Source organism: Balearica regulorum, chromosome 1 (genome assembly GCF_011004875.1).
Source record: "Balearica regulorum gibbericeps isolate bBalReg1 chromosome 1, bBalReg1.pri, whole genome shotgun sequence".
Lineage (NCBI taxonomy): Eukaryota > Metazoa > Chordata > Aves > Gruiformes > Gruidae > Balearica > Balearica regulorum.
This window is the reverse complement of record NC_046184.1, coordinates 194,314,388-194,331,613: the sequence shown is the minus strand read 5'-3', so window position 1 is coordinate 194,331,613 and position 17,226 is coordinate 194,314,388. Positions and strand designations below refer to the sequence as shown.

Sequence of the window (17,226 nt, the reverse complement as noted above, 5' to 3'; positions counted from 1 at the left end):
TTTTTTTTCAAGTACTGTAGCCCTTGTGCAGTAAAAAAATTATGTTGACTTTGGTATTTTTTATCTTATATTGGATTCTGCACATTTAGAAACAGAGTACTATTTTCACTCCCATCGGCATTTGAGGGTGGTTGTGTTCTGCTGGTTTTCCCTGTTTCCCAGTAGAGGTTTCTGCTGCCAGCTCTGAAAAGAGCTGCTTGGTGGTAATGCTGGCCCAACAGTGCATTCCATCTTTATCTTCTCCCTTTTGGCTGGCAGGTGGCTTTGACTTTCTGCGGGAATACCAGTCGTCTCCGGTGCCAGACTCTGGCTTGAGCTCCAGTTCCACCTCCTCCAGTATCAGTCTGGGAGGCAGCAGTGGAAATCTCCCACAGATTACACAAGAGGTTGAGGACATGGACACTGCTGCTGAAACAGATGAGAAAGCAAACAAATTAATTGAGTTTCTGACAACCAGGTAATGGAGATAGGCAGAGGTTACGTTCGTACTCAAAATGCATACTTTCATGTCTTCTCTACAATTATCTGTAGTAAATTGAAAGACTTAGAGGAAAATGGCTGAGCTTTTATAGTAATTACAGACTCCCATTCCTCTTTTATTGATACTTATAGAAGTAGGTAGGTACTTAAAAGCACTACAGTGTCAGAAACAACAGAAGGCTTGCCTGACAGGAATAAAATTTTTAATTGACAGATAGTATTATGTTCAACAATGAACTAATGAAACAAAACAGATGTAGTATTATAAAATTAGATAGGAAGTGTACAGGGCATAGTGAAAGGCCATGCTGAAACTAATTTTAACTACCGACTATGGCCAGCACATCCTAGGCACAATGTCAAATTAAAAAACAGGGAATTGTTTATGCAGCTCTCCAAATGAAATAACTTATATTTTAAAAGAGAGGTTTTGTAAAATACAGCATAGCAATATTTATTTACATGCATTTTGCTCATAAAATTCTGTTCAGTTGCATGTTTTCCAGGCTACGGCCCTGGAAATATCTAATTGCCTTTGCAGTTTAGATATTCTATCTGATTACATTTATTTCAGATAGCTCAAATAAATTTTGCACTTTGTTATGTATTTCTTTAAGGGCATTTGGTCCGCTTTGGTGCCATGAAGATATCACACCCAAAAATCAGAACACCAAGAGTGCTGAACAGCTTACGAATTTTCTGCGTCATGTTGTATCTGTATTTAAAGATTCCAAGTCAGGTAGTACATTTTTTTCCTTTCATAACTAAAAGAATATTCCTTCAAGGTCACACAGAATGTTTATCCTGTGATTTAGCAGATCTGCTTATGCAGAAGCAAAACATACTGTATGTCTTAGCAAAGATGTACAACATATGAAAGAATTGCTTTAAAAAAATCACGTTAGATGGGACTGTGGCTGAATGTTAAATCGAACATTTCTTCAAAGCTGTTGATAGCCTTTTGATTCTACCACATAAAAGCTTTTCTGTGTCCTGTTGGTAAAATACATCACAGTTACTAAGTAAACATACTTTGCTAAATTTCTTCCAGCAATTAAAGTTTAGTTTTCATTTGTTATGTTTTTAGAGCTTAGGAAATGCACTGATTGTATTTCAAAAACCAACACAGTCACTCATTAAATATCTTCCAAGATCAAAGCAGAATGCAGCATCGGCATTTATATTTAAGATCTTATCCAAAGCCTACTGAAGCTAATAGAAAGACTCCTAATTCAGCTTGGCTTTAATTTTGGGAGTTCAGAAGTTATCATGTTGCTGCCAGTAAGATGGCTTGCAAATTTCTCCATGAATTGTAAAAAAATTTAAATCAGATTAAGAATTTCAAGGGTTTGCAGACTCAGAATTTGAGTTGTGCAGTTTATTTTCTTACATTCTGTGTGAAATAAATGTAAACAGTGAGAAATTCTCCCAAACCTAGACATTCCTGCATCTCCATTTCTCACAGGGTTTGCAGGATACACTACAGTGCATATCCTCCCCACAGAGTTGGTTCAGCCTGTTTATGACCCACAATAAAATCTGTCATTAAAAAAAAATAAATTACATACTGTTCTTTTGCTTAGGTTTTCATTTGGAGCAGCATCTGAGTGAAGTTGCTTTACAAACAGCTCTTTCAAGCTCTTCAAGACATTACGCAGGTCGCTCTTTCCAGATATTCAGAGCCCTAAAGCAGCCTCTTTCTGCACATGCGTTGTCTGACCTTCTGTCAAGATTGGTGGAAGTTATTGGAGAACATGGAGATGAGATTCAGGTATGTGTGTGTACATAATGCTTCTTAGTACTGTTGATTTAATATCTATTTAATTTAAAATTACCATTTTAACAAGGTGTTCTGGAATCTAGTGATGCAAAGTAGAATGTGGCCTTAGAAAAGGTTACCTCCAAGTTTATTGAATCCATATGTACCTTATCAAAGCCTTCATCAGGCTGTTACAATCTTATATAGCTCTAAAGAGAACAACTGGAAAAGATCTAGTAAATGTCACTCAAAATGAAATCTTCACGATGACCATTTTTTCCCTTTTCACGTCATGAATTTCTGCTTAAGGAATCCATCATCCTATCTGCTGATGTAATCTGACAACGTGGAGTAGGCACCCCCTCATTTCTCAGAAGTAATATCTTAATGGAATAAATTAACAATACAAAACTTACACTCACATAATTTGATCCAGTCCTCTCTTAGTGAACTATAATGTTCACTTGCTTTAGCTAAACAGACTGTTCTCTCCTGAAATTTTACAATCAGAGCCTGTTTATTGTGAGATTCAAGACTTAATAAAGAGAACTGCTAGCTCTTAAGAAGAAATAGACTGACATTACCTCCGTATTTTACTTAGGTAATGAAACTGCCACAAGATGACAGTAATATTCTGTCACAACTGCCTGTGCAGAATTTAAATCAGTGACCTGAAAGTCAGAGGTTCTGTGTGCCGTTACCAATCCCCTGATGAGATATGTGCCCTTCTTGCATGCCTTCATAGATCATTCAGAGGCAGAAAATAAAGCAAATTTGTAGTGACTATAATGTTCAGGGCAGTGGCATTTGTGTGAATGTTGTTCGTTTTTCAGGAGAAATTTTATGAACTGAAAATTTTTAAATGTTCACTATTTTGAATGTCTTCGTTGAAATGGTTAACCTCGTGCATTGATAGGGGTATGTGATGGAGGCGCTACTTACTTTGGAAGCTGCTGTGGATAATCTGTCTGACTGTTTGAAGAACAGTGATCTTTTGACAGTGTTATCACGGTAAGAGCCTCTTCTCCAACTATATCTCCTTTTTTTCAGTGTCTCGTGATATTAAGTGTGCAGTTCTGCAGTCTGACAGCATAAAATTATGTTGTTAAGACTGAGCTCATTTGTAACCTTCAGAGAACTGGACTAAGACAACATCTCAGCCGAATTTTGCAATAGTTAAAATAATGTTGATAGAACTAATGGTAATTTACAATGCATTGCAAATTCTGCCTTGCCGCCACTTGGCTATAGCTTACTTTAACATCCTTTAAAAATATTGTATTTTTTTCACCTTTGTACCATATACTTGAAAACATATCTAGGAAGAAACATGTTTTTTGGAATATTGGTTTTATACAACCTGTCATTCTCAGATGAAGTATTCCCCAACAAGTAAATGATCATGGTTTGTTCTCCTCAGTAAAACTGTGGAGAATTTTGCCCCATGTGTACATAACCCATGGATTTTTCCAGATGTGTAGACCATCTTTGTGAAACCCTTGGCCTTTAAGTAGACCATTGTACATGGAGGAAAATTGCAGGCTCCTTCAGTAACACAGCTGTTGACAGTACTGAGGGACATTAATGTATATCTGACTCCTAATAGCAACAACAGAATAGGGAACATGTTTGAAAAATGTCCATAAATTGCCATGCTTTACATGCAGAACAAAAATACAAGGGCTATCATTTCTGAAGCTAGTAGGCAGGGTGCTCTGTATTATACTGCAACAGCAGAACAGCAGTGCTGTCGTGTGACGGAGTAGAGCTGGGGAAAGACAGCTTTTACTTTCTCAACTAAGAGCTATTTATCTTTCTTTAGTGCACATTTCAGGAAAGAGCAAGATGGAGCAGAAAATACGAAACACTCCAGAAAACAGTGGGATGCAATATTCTTTACCGTGACACTACTCATTCCATAAGATCCTCTTCAAATATTATAGACAGTAGGGACTTATAGTATATGAGGTAGGAATGGGACCAAAGAGTCAGGAACTAGCTGTGTCCAGAACAAACTTCCCTTGCAAGTATCAACACAGCATGTTCACCTGTACAGATTGATAGAGATTGTCTGTATCATCACATGATAGTCCATGAGGAGGCATCAGTCACTGAAATTAAAACACCTCCGCATTCTGTAAACCATCTTGAGATCTTAGCATACAGGCAATGACAACAAGATCTCTGAAGGACCTGTACTAACAAGAACCTAGGCAGAGACATGACAGGTTTCTTGAGGATACTGTGGCATATTTGTGGTTCTGCTTAAGATGTACTGGGATTTCTGCCCACAGTTCTCACATTAGCCAGTAAGCCATTGTGCATTTTGCTTGCCAGATGTGCCAAGTTCCACTTGAGTGGTTTGCTCCACTGATGAGGGCATTTTAAAGACCAAAATTGTTTTCAATTCTACCACTTCCCCATTATATGGGCATTTCCACAAGTCACTTCACAGCTCTGTATCTCCTATCACCATGTCATTCCTACTGATCTGGACTGTAGGCCATCCTGCTCTGGTTTGGTGCAGTGCCACATGAACCTCACTTCAGTCATGTCTGTGGGCACTTCTGGAATAAAAAAAGCAGCAATACACAGTGTGGTGTTTTACTTTTCCTATTTAAATATTTATTTACAGTTTAATAAATACTTAACTTGCATCCAATATATATACAAGTTTTAAGCTGTGCATTCACACATTGCGATGTATGTTGTGTATTTTGGCTTCAGTTCATCTTCGCCAGATTTAACATCAAGCACCAAACTGACTGCAAACCGGAAGAGCACAGGACAGCTGAATGTGAATCCTGCAAGCGGTAACACAGCCACTGCTGAACGAAGCAGGCACCAGAGGAGCTTCTCTGTACCCAAAAAATTTGGAGATGTGGACAAGTCCTCGGACCCACCACGCAGTGCCACCCTTGACAGAATTCAGGCGTGCACCCAACAAGGCCTGTCCTCTAAAACCAGAAGTTCATCTTCTCTAAAGGACAGTCTCACTGACCCATCCCATATTAACAATCCAACCAACCTACTGGCCACCATCTTCTGGGTTGCTGTGGCTTTGATGGAATCAGATTTTGAGTTTGAGTATCTAATGGCATTGCGGTTACTGAATAAACTTCTGGCTCATTTGCCACTAGATAAAGCCGAAAACCGGGAGAAGTTAGAGAAGTTGCAAGGGCAGCTGAAGTGGGCAGACTTCTCAGGGCTTCAGCAGCTACTCCTGAAAGGATTCACCTCCCTTACTACCACCGATCTCACACTACAGCTCTTTAGTTTGTTGACACCAGTGTCTCGAATATCCATGGTGGATTCCTCTCAAGCTATAGGTAAAACCAGTATACTTTCCTCTTTCAATTTCTGTTGCCTTGACATTTGATGACAGACCTCATAAGGCTATCTGCACAAAACCAAACGCGGCATTTTTTCTTTCTCTTCTACTATAGAATTCTCTTCTAATAATGTAACTTTGCTTTGAGTTGAGTGGGCTTTTTGGAAATTTCATAGCAATATAACATGTTTCTGAAAAGTTAATCTCTTGCACAATAAGGCTTTGGAGGAGAGCGATCATGTGTTATTTAACATTTCATTTCTAGTGCTTAGCAGCATATAAAGTTTCCAAGTGCTGACAAAATAAACATATGTAAGGAGATACTGTCAAATTTTCTAGAACCTATTTTGGCCAGGTTTTCCATTTAATTATTTTCAGAATATTGCAAATTATTTGATTTTAAATTAGTGCTCCATGGGATTTTTCCTAGAAATATAAATATTGAAAACTCTTGTACACTTTTTAGATAAACTATACTAGCACATTAGGTAGTGAGGAGAAGTGCCTGGGTTATAAGGAAATAAGGTAACATTTTGAAATTCCCAATTATTTAGTTGAGGTTGTGAACACTTCTTCATTTTATTTCTTGAAGAGAGTTTCTCTATCGTTCCAGATATTTACTCCTCTGTCTCAGTCAGAAACACAGATATTAAGACAGTTGTGCAGGCTTCACAACTAAGCCATAACAAGCATAGACACAGAGTAAGGGGTGAATGCCATGAACAGCCAGCCCATCTCTAAGCCTCTGTGGTGCCTGTGTTCCAGACTTTGGTTGAGCAATTCACACATGGGCTGTGATGGTACCACCTGGAGGTATCTTTTTCTTTTCCCTGGGTATAGAGGAAGCCAAGGGAAATTACGCTCCTAACTTAGGCAGCTTGTTTAATTGCACAGAACAAGAGGGAATTAATGTTTAGAAAGATATTTTCATAGATTAGATTCTTTCTTTTCAAAAACTGGTTTGTGTCCAGACACAATTTCTTGACTTCTGAGCTCTGAGCTCCCACCTGAACTGGAGCAGCTTTTGTGACAGCTCTCCACTACAGACAACACCTATAGCTCATCAACTAGGAGCTATGAGTTGGTGCAGAAGAGCTGAATCCCAGCTCCAGACAGAGCCCTTACGCTAAGGACAGTGGCTGGCACATGGCACTGGAGCCATCTCCTAGCTTCAAAAACACCCATTTGAGTGGTCTCATCTGACCAGTCAGAATTTTGTTTCATTATTATTATTAATTTGAACAGTTCAAAACAGTGGAAGCTGTGCCTGGCAGCCTGACCAAAACAGTTCGTTGTTTATCAGTACTCACTGAATTTCTTTTTGTGTTTTAGTAGCAGTGATGAAAATGCCACCAGTTAAGAATGTCTAACAGGAACTCTCTAACAGGAATAAAATACATACTTTTCTAAGATATTTTATCCTGTAAATACCTGTTTGTGCAGTAGTGTTTGCAGAAATATAACTTTATAACAGCACTGTTGCCTAAATTATGTACTGGATTTTCAAATTAAGGTCCCTTTAAGACAAACATGGTGTGGCCAGGCGCGTGAACAACTTGACAGAGTCTCTGTGAGTTTACGGCTAATGTGATATTGAAACCGTGACTTCCCATGAAACACCAACTTGAAGATCACTGTGGCTCTTGCTGTCCAAAATACACATTTTGCTCTGTATTTTCCTGTTCTAGGATTTCCACTGAATGTTTTGTGTCTCCTGCCCCATTTAATTCAGCATTTTGACAGCCCAAACCAGTTTTGTAAAGATATAGCCGAAAGGATTGCTCAGGTATCAAAGTTATTTACTGTTTTGTTCATCCTCAAACCTGTAAATGCAGTTGCCTTGTTCTTAATGTGTTTTGACATTTATATTTAATTAGGTTTGTTTGGAGGAGAAGAACCCCAAGCTATCAAATCTTGCACATGTCATGACCCTTTATAAAACACACAGCTATACAAGGGACTGTGCTACCTGGGTAAATGTGGTTTGCCGTTACCTTCATGAAGCATTTGCTGATATTACTTTGAGTATGGTGACGTATTTGGCTGAGGTAAGTTTTCAAAAATGTTTTACTGTTTTAACTCCTCTGATGCCTAACAACCCAAAGAGCTGAAGTCTGCCTGCAGATTACTGGGGTCTCTCTGTAGCTGCTATTTACAAGTAAGACTAAAAAGCACACATTAGCAGAAAAAAAAGGGAATTATTATGAGAAATCAATACTGAACACTAAAACAAAAGCCAGCAAAGGTCTGCAGGGCTGGTACATCTTAAAGCAGATTCACTCATCAGCCGGTCAGCTTTTCGACTGTGAAAGAGAGCGAAACTGGACAAGATTTACTTAGGTCGCACTGAGGAAACTAAGAGAAGGACTAACTCCAGAAGGGGTTTAGCAGCATAAATAAGATACCATCTGCTGTATAAGGATCTGATTCTTGATATAAATCTGTATGCATTTCTCTAACACTGAATGGGATCATCTTGCTGCCCAGGTTTTCCTTTGCACTCATTGCTTACTCCTAACATTTCTCATGTGTGGAATATAGAGTTGATGCAGTGTTGTTACTGGGGATCCAAGGCTCAGTTCTTCTCTTTAGCCTAGACCACTTGATCTTCTGCCTTCTGTGTCAGATCAGTATCAGGACACCGTTTTGTTGTAGAGTTGTCAGATTTATCCCTTCACTCCATGCTGTAGTGAGATGCCTTCAGTCTCCCCTCTCATTCAGGGAGAAGGAAGGTCTGTATTCATGACAAAAATTCACTAGCTTCTTTACAGCAGCTTTGGGGTTTGGAGCAGATTCATTTTCCCCTCTGCCAAAGGATCTACAAAAATGCCGCAGGTGTCTCTGATACTGACTATCCGCAGGTTTTCAAGAGCCTGAGAGGCCAGGCTGTGCTCCCACACTCACTCAGACTTCAGAGCAAACTTGGCCCTGCTACCTCAAGCTGCAATCCCTCACCTTGCACATGGCGGCTCTAAGTTAACAATCATATCAGATCTTAACTGATGGTGAAAGCCTTGACTCTCCTGTAGGAGACTAAAACAGGACCTTGAGGTTTTTCAGTCTGTTTTCAAACTCAAAGACTCTGAAGAACGATCAGCTCTTCAAACACGACTCTCAATCCTTCAGAGTCAAGTGTCTCCTTCATAGCAGAAACTTGTACTCCTAATAGCAAATGCTGTGAAAGTTGAGATTTAAACTCTTTCTTCTTTGCTTTCCCAGCCTTAGGAAAGTGTTTTCCCTCTGTTTTCCCTTCAGTTCTCTATGTAGTTACTAGTGCTGCAGCACCTCCACAAGGGCCATTGCACATGATCTCACTGCCCTCAAAACAGGCGTAGATGCGCGTATGGAGACTCTTTCTTTACATTTTTCCGCTTGCTGTAGATTGGCACCACACTAGTGTATTAACAGCAAGTCAGGCAAGTTTTTGACCATAATTAAGGCACATTCCTCACATAGCACCATCATTGCAGGATGACAGATTAGTAAGCACAACTTCCTTTCTCTGTATTTACATTGACTGCAGTTCTGTTGAGTCATGTCTAGAGAATATTTGTATGGGCATAGGGTGGCAGCCAATCTGGGGGAGGAGCAAGAGACAAGAAATCATCTTGTTTGGCTTGCTGTGGCCATGAAAAAGATTTTTCCAGCATTCAGAATATGTTTCCCCTTTTCTTCTTAGTTAATCCCCAGATCAGGATAGACAATGTGCTCCTGTCTCCTATAAACTGACTGTGGGATACACTGTGAATATGTAAAGCCAAACAGGTTATGTAAAGTCACTGGGCAATCTGAAGTTGAATGTTATAGCCATTGGGAGGCTTTAACAGTCCTGGCTCAGTCCCCAGTGCTTGGGCCTGAGGGAAATTGTGAGTCACCCAGTGCTTAAAAATAAGAAAGGAAATCTGTGTTGCAACAGTGACCCCACCAAACACACAGGTATACTTCAGAAGGGGACTTTCTACCACAAGTTATTAAGACTGTCAGAACAAATGCTCTCAGCTGAAGGTAAAAGCTTCAGTTATTGCCATTCAGACAAAAAATTTGCATTTAACCTATTTGATGGCAGGTAATTGCTTGTCAGCTAGGAGTATGAACCTGGCATAATAAGACATTTCAACTGTGTTCTTATCCAGACCTTACAGTGACAAGCTGTGCTCCTTACTCAGTTTTGCATATTGCAGCTCCATCCATGAAAAATGATCATTTCTTCTAGAAAAATACTTGGGGATCTCAATCTACAGATGAGGAAAAATCACTATTTAATAGTGCAGTAGAACTTTGAACCTCCACTACCAAATTCAGCATACAGACACATTACTGAAAGCTTACTTCGATTTTATGTTAGATTTTTGCATATTAAATTTTTAAAATCAGCCTTGTACCACAGTCATTCTAGGAGCATATCTGAATTGACATGAGTCACATGTTAAACTAGTGATTCACTAAGTCCAGGCTTATGCTTGGACTTAAATAGCTAATGCTATTAATACAGAAGAAGGGACAAGAAAACAGGTAGTGCATAGTAATGTGCTCATGGTAGATGTTTTATCCTCCTCCCTGTTAGACAGAGGATTGCTTGTGATAGAAGCGTGAGCTTTCATAACCCGTTCAAAACCAAGGAATCACTAGAGATTAAAACATCTGTGTTGCAAGGGGAAGCATGTCCTAGATCAGACATTATCCCGCTAATTGTTTGTCTATCAGACATGACTTGTGAAATGCCTTCTTTATTTCCTCAGTGGACACAGTTTGACTAACCTAGTCTAAGACCTGAGTATCTCTTCTCACCTGCTGCCAGATTTGGAGGGTCAAAGGGAACTGTCTCCTACGGTAGCACCCCAGAAGCCACATCAACCAGCAGCAGCCAGCCCAGGCAGTCATTGGAGGGGCAGGCTCTGCTCTCCACCTAGTTCTGGGTTAGCTGCTGCTTCAGGAAAGGGGCAAATGTTGCTAACAGAGTGTGGATCCCTAAACCCAGATAAAACCCGATAGTTACCACACACTAACAAGAGAGGAATCCACAATTCTTCAAAACAGTTCATATGGTCCAGAGCCAAAAAAAAAAAAAAAAGTCTGAGAACAGTTATGACTTCTTTTTACAAATACAGTGGAAAGTTTTTTGTCCTGGAACTCCCTGATCTAAATGATGTGTTACCACAACTCCATCTTGCTGCTATTTTTGTTACTTCTGTCAGCAAAAGAATTCTTACTGTACTAAATGCATTTTAAAGTTGCTGTTCTTTTTTTAAACTGAAATAGTCTTTCTTGTTACAAATTCATGATGTATTTAAGTACACACTTGGACTATCAACCACCACATATACTCATCTGAATGAGTGAAAACTGGTACAGTCCACAAATGTTTAGAGTTTAAGGGGCAAGAGTTGTTTAAGTCAAAGGATTCTGTTAACACCATATTTGTATAAACTGGAATGGAAATTAGAAGCTTTCAGATGTAAAGTTCCTAGAAAAGCTTTCCAACCAGCAATAGAGACAAAATTCCCATTATTTCCCAAGATTTCCTTTTCCTGTCACAAAAGTGATTATCTGATGCAGTAGCCTCTCTGAGAGAACAAAAAAATTTCTTTCTCTCTCTCACCCAGATAGTTTCTTCTAATCCTTTATTCGGACACTGAAATGGTATAACGGCTGATGTGCTGGATCGTATAAACTATTTACAAGGAAGGAATCAAACCTTCCATTGCAAGATCCTAATGGAAGGCAAGAAAGTCTATAACTCTGTTTTGAAGAAGAATTGCTAAGCACATTTTATCTCTCAGTAAAAGTATCCATGGGCTGAAGCGGGTTACCATGCAGTACTTTTAATTTAAAAATTCTTGCTTTCATTTTGTAGAGGAATAAATAAAGCACAGTGAGTTCCATCTATTGTGCTGTTAATGGAATTTACCTACTTTGTTTTCTGAATCAGTAATTGCTACTTACTTTTACTGATGAAAGAAATCAGAAGATATTTAGTGGGATGAAGAGTCTAGAGCACAAGTCTTATGAGGAGCAGCTGAGGGAACGGGGTTGTTTAGCCTGAAGAAGAGGAGGCTGAGGGGAGACCTTATCACTCTCTACATCTACCTGACAGGAGGCTGTAGCTGGGTGGGTGTTGGTCTCTTCTCCCACGTAACAAGCAATAGGACAAGAGGAAATGGCCTCAAGTTGTGCCAGGGAAGGTTTAGGTTGGATATTAGGAGAAATTTCTTCACCAAAGGGTTGTCAATCATTGGAACAGGCTGCCTAGGGAAGTGGTTGAGTCACCATCCCTGGAGGTGTTTAAAGGATGTGTAGATGTGGTGCTTAGGGACATGGTTTGGTTGTGGACTTGGCAGTGCTACATTAATGGTCAGACTTTATTAAAGGTGTTTTCCAACCAAAAAGATTCTATGATTCTATGAGATAGGTGTGTGTTCTACCTGATAGTTCCATTTTGGCTGGCATGAAACATTCTCATTCAATAAAACACAGGAGTCTTGTCATTCAGACCAGCAAGGGCATCTAATAAATTACTGGACTCCACTTGGATAACAATTGAAATTTTTCTCTGATGGAAGAAGACATGAAGCAGCATAGAGTTTTTATAAGTAAGTGTTTTCTAGATCCTAATATCTCTAGTAAGCAGTGTTAGAAGAACTTTTTTGTTGGCCTGAATGGAAGGATAGAGTCTACTCTTGAGCCTCTGGTAACCTCCAGCAATAATATTTGATTGTCTGTGAAATTTGTGGGGTGGGACAGTACCTGTCACCAAAGAAAGAACGTGCTACCTTCCAGGAAATTTTCAGCTGAGATATTTCACACACATGTGCAAATATAGCATGTCTGTCTGTACACCTCCTGAATTACTGTCATGTATATATATGAGCACAGTTGCATTTCCAAGGTTCATTGTCGTATTCCGGGATCTACACTGAGGTGTTCCAAAATTCCGGGATTTAGATCAAACCTTTCTTTGTGTTAGCCTCTACAGTAAGAGAGCCCAGGGACTCCATCTCCTCCTTAACAGAAAATGTTTCCTTGGCAGTTACAGCCAGTGAGCACTGGCAGTGAAGTATATTTGGATAAATATATATTGATGTCTGAATAGTTGTAGTTTTGTTTCTTCATCATGTTTTCTTTTTTCTTACTGGCTTTCAGCAAAGGTAGAAATAAAAAGATACTCCCCTGTTTTTATTGGATGTGCTTCCCCAATTACAGGGTAAATTTTACCTGCCAGTTTACTCAACTGCTGAATGTGTTTTCTGGATAAGTTAGGGCAGGCATATATAAAATGTATGTTTCATTATCAAAACAGGCTAATGTTTGGTTCTCAACTTAAAGCTCTCTTCTATTTTGTACTCATATCATCATCACTTGTAAAATGATTGTAAAATGGCATTGCAAAATCAGTGAGTGAAGAGAGATTAACAGTACAAATGGTATTCATGAAACTAATAGCTTTTTCCTTAAGAAGAAATGTCTCAAAATTTAGTTATTTTCACTTCTTTTTTTTAACAGCTACTAGAAAAGGGCCTTCCTAGTATGCAACAGTCCCTCTTACAGATGATCTACAGTCTTCTTAGTTATATGGACCTGTCAGCTATTCCTGTGAAACAGTTTAACATGGAAGTGCTAAAAACTATTGAAAAATATGTACAGGTAAATACCATATCTTCTTTATATTAACATAGGAACTTAGCAGTATTTACTCTCATAAGTTGATTTTCTTTATAAGAATTTAAGGCTAGATTAGCAGGGAGGACTGTGACTGTCCAGTGTGGTCTCTAGTTTATAAACATCCTGGTACCTCATAGACTGTGCGTCCCCAGATAAGATGTCCAGCTGTACAGTCACTGTGTGGGAAGGCTTAGGCTGCAGGTATACTACATGGGGAGCAAGCTTAATACCAGGCAGAGCTTGACTGACCAATCTTTTTAATTAGTAGCATGAGGGAGATATGGCATAAGCACTTTCCTTCAGAGACTTCTGCACCTAATTCTTGGCAAGTGGAAAATAGGTATTTCTACTAGGAATTCACAGCTGTAAAGAGCCTATGTCAAGTCCACTTTTCTGTTAAATGGTGATTCTGCAGTGGCCCTTATATTTATTTGTACCGATTAAGGCATTCAGGTAGGAGAATTTAAATCCTTTGCCAAGTTGCCCTTGCACTCAGGTGTCCCATGTTGAAGGCCAGTTCCCTAACAATGACACCTTAGGCAAATCTTGGTCTCTGCTATTGAAATTATTCTGCAAGTATGTACCTTGTCACTGGCCAAGAGAGACAAAGAACGGTAATACTCCAATTCCACATTTTTATTATGTGGCAAAAAATATGACTGTAAAATGTAAATAATTTTGAATGTGTGTGAATCTTTCTTTCCATTTGCTGATTAAATATACCTATTTCTAGAGCATTCACTGGAGAGAAGCCTTGAACATCCTGAAGTTGGTAGTTTCTCGTTCTGCCAGTTTAGTTTTACCATCCTATCAACACAGCGATCTTTCAAAAATGGAAATACATCGAGTATGGAACAGTGCCTCCAAGGAGCTCCCAGGGAAGACTTTAGAGTTTCATTTTGATATTTCAGAGGTACTATTTGTAATTCTACTACTTAACACATTCATTCTGTTATTTGATAATCCTAAAACATGTGTTGCAGCTCCTTAAGAAAGCTGAAAAATTAGGAAAGAAAGGAAAGCTACCAAACTGAAAGTCTCTTAAATTTTTTTCAGTTTGCAGTGACATATTTAGTAACCCATGCTGGTGGGCTCTTTCTGGATTTTTACTAGATTAATTTTTTTTGTGAAGGAATTATTAGTTTTATTTAAATTTATCTGGTAGAATAGCTGTGTTGCAATTATGCCAACTGTAATATATAAGTATACTATATGTATAAAATCCCCTTCCAAGCATTTTATACTTGGATGCCAATGTTCTCTGTAACTGTTAAACACAGAAGTATGCCCTTTAAGGGAGCACTGCCTGACTTATGACTGAACTCTTTTACAGCAGTCTTTATCCTGCAAACTCTGTACACCTTTTATCTTTATAGAACTGAATGGTCCTATTGACTGTAACAGGCAACTGACTTTATTTATCATTATAAACATGTAGCATTATAGACTTTCGTATAGATAATAGTGAGACTTTGAGGTTAAAAGGAAATATGAATATAAATAGGGACCTTGTACTATTTGTATAAAGAGTTTCTTCTTGCTGTTTCATGTAGGTATAGTTCTAGAAAATACTGAGCATCCTATCGTCAATCCAAGAAAGCATTTTCATGTTTGTTGGAACAGGGCCAGAGTGTTCAGCACTCTTAGGAAAAAACATTAAAAAGCATGTGCAATAAATGTGGATTTGAAATAAATTCCATAAGCTTTCTTGATTTTTTGCTGGTTCTTATGTTAGAAACTAGTTTGACAGTTGCATTGAGTATTAGCTATTCACAAACATAAGCACTAGCTACTAAGTATGGCAATTGTTACTCAGACATTCACGGTGGAAAATAACATACATATCAAGTGACATGAAATTTGGTGCACTCCTTGTTTTACCCCTGTATATGATCTTCAGAGTAATCCTTTCCTGCAACTGAAGCAATATTGCCCATTATAAGTTCATCCTGGAGCACAGTACTAGTGAATTAATTACTCTCTATTTAAGACTCCAATTATTGGGAGACGGTATGATGAGCTGCAGAGTTCTTCTGGACGCGATGGTAAACCCAGGGCAATGGCTGTCACTCGAAGCACTTCTTCAACGTCATCAGGATCTAATTCCAATGTCCTTGTTCCTGTGAGCTGGAAGAGACCCCAGTACTCTCAGGTAAACTCCTTTTAAGTTGCCCACTATTCATTAACACGTTGCACTTGGAGCAGCTGAACTAGCACACATTTGGATTCTGAAATGCCTATGCCCTCTGTGCCCTGCGTATGCAGTGGTCCTGGCCGGCTGGGCAGTGGCAGCAGGACATCTGACTCTGTGTGCTGAATGTCTGTCATTGACTCAGAAATCAACCGAGTTATGTCTGTCTTCTGTCCTGCCAGTGTTTTTCTTTCAACCTGCAGGAAATTCATCTCTTTAAGACCTTTTAAGTCTAGGTCAGATTTAGCTAAGAATAACAGGTGAGTTCAGATAGTAGCAAGGGGAGCACATACACAGCATGTGTAACTTTCTAAGTATTGTTTTCTTGGGAAATCAGGTAAAAAGCATTCCTTGGAACAATTTTTCTAAAAGGGATGTTTGATTACCTTATTGATGTTGGTTATCTGCTAGTTAAAATAAAACCATGCAGAATACATGTATTTCTTGCTTCTTATGCATGTGCTTAATTTTAAGCTTCTGAACTGTCCTGTTGAAGCAAATCACACGATCCAATGTTTCCTTATTATGCTAAATAGAATAGGCTAATTTATAAATAATAAACACCAAAATCATTAACAGTTATTTTTATGTTTCCTTGTATGCATAGTTGCTCTGAAAGCAACCCTTTGAGCACTTAATGACTAATTCTTTGGTTGGTTCCTCCTAATTAAAAATTCTTAATGTATGTTTCTAGCCACTGGGAGAATGAGTGGTTAAAATACGCTCACTTGAGAAACATCTTATTTTCTAGAAAAGGACAAAGGAAAAGCTGGTGCATGTCCTTTCCCTATGTGGTCAGGAAGTTGGGCTGAGTAAAAACCCTTCAGTAAGTAGCCTTGTATTGACCTTTGTTTCATTGTGCCCTAAACTTTAAAAGTGAAGAACTTTGTTTCCCAGAGTTGCTAACCTTATTTGCATAGTTTCATGTCACATTACTGTCATTCTCATTTGTACTGGCCCATGATGCATTTCTCAGCATATAGACTGAATGAATAGAGTGAATGGCCTTCTCACTTAAAGATGATTTACTTACAGAGCTACATATGGTTTTGCTGTGAGAGATCTGTGATGCTATAGGTTTTACATATGTCATCTCAGTGGGTAGATAGTAATGACCTCTGGTATTACCAGTGTAGAGTTTTTATAAAGTAAAAATTAAATTACAGAAATAAAACTGGGAGAGATGTGTGTCTGATTTTTCCATTAGATAGTAGTTCTAATGTTACTCTTTAAAAATTAATATTATCTGGTGCCAGGAAATGGGCAATAGATCATCCAGGGTAGGAAGCTCTTAAAATAGTTATTAAATATTTTCTACAGAGAAAGGAAAATTTCTGAATGTTTTTGGATGTGTTGTATGTCACTTGTGTTACGATAAAAAGGACCTTCATTTCTGCAAGACAGCGACTGTTGCATTTTTGCAAATAAATTGCAGATATATTTATTTTTAGTAGGAAAGGAAAAATTATAGCTTGTGTTTTCTAATCTTGACGTATTTTTGAACATAATTTTTTTGATGAACTTACTATCTCATCCCCTTGACAGTATTTTCTTTGCTAAGTTCTCTGAATTTTGTTCCTATAAATGTATACAAACATCCAGGCAACATCAATCTGTAGCCATTAGGAGGTAGCTGTAACATTCTTGGACGTGTTCCTGCAGTATGAAGTTGTTTCTTTGTACAAGTTTAATCTGAAGGCACCTGTCCAACATAAATAATAAAGAGTGTTCTAAAAATACTCAGTGAAGGAATTAGGTGTGTACTGGAAATACAGTCTTCCGAATAACCAATTACAGCTTTTAGGA

General features: G+C 38.5%; 1 protein-coding gene across 9 annotated transcripts in view; it reads left to right on the top strand.

The window, feature by feature from the left end:
* FRY (FRY microtubule binding protein) overlaps positions 1-17,226 on the top strand; it is a 253,474-nt gene that overhangs the window by 202,027 nt on the left and 34,221 nt on the right. For all 9 annotated transcript variants that reach the window (XM_075742053.1, XM_075742052.1, XM_075742047.1 and 6 more), the window contains 11 exons: positions 259-457; positions 1,098-1,219; positions 2,064-2,251; positions 3,156-3,250; positions 4,967-5,568; positions 7,259-7,356; positions 7,448-7,618; positions 13,071-13,211; positions 13,963-14,142; positions 15,220-15,381; positions 16,172-16,246. In XM_075742053.1, coding sequence (XP_075598168.1) covers positions 259-457; positions 1,098-1,219; positions 2,064-2,251; positions 3,156-3,250; positions 4,967-5,568; positions 7,259-7,356; positions 7,448-7,618; positions 13,071-13,211; positions 13,963-14,142; positions 15,220-15,381; positions 16,172-16,246 — 2,033 coding nt within the window. The remainder of the gene's footprint in view (positions 1-258; positions 458-1,097; positions 1,220-2,063; positions 2,252-3,155; positions 3,251-4,966; positions 5,569-7,258; positions 7,357-7,447; positions 7,619-13,070; positions 13,212-13,962; positions 14,143-15,219; positions 15,382-16,171; positions 16,247-17,226) is intronic.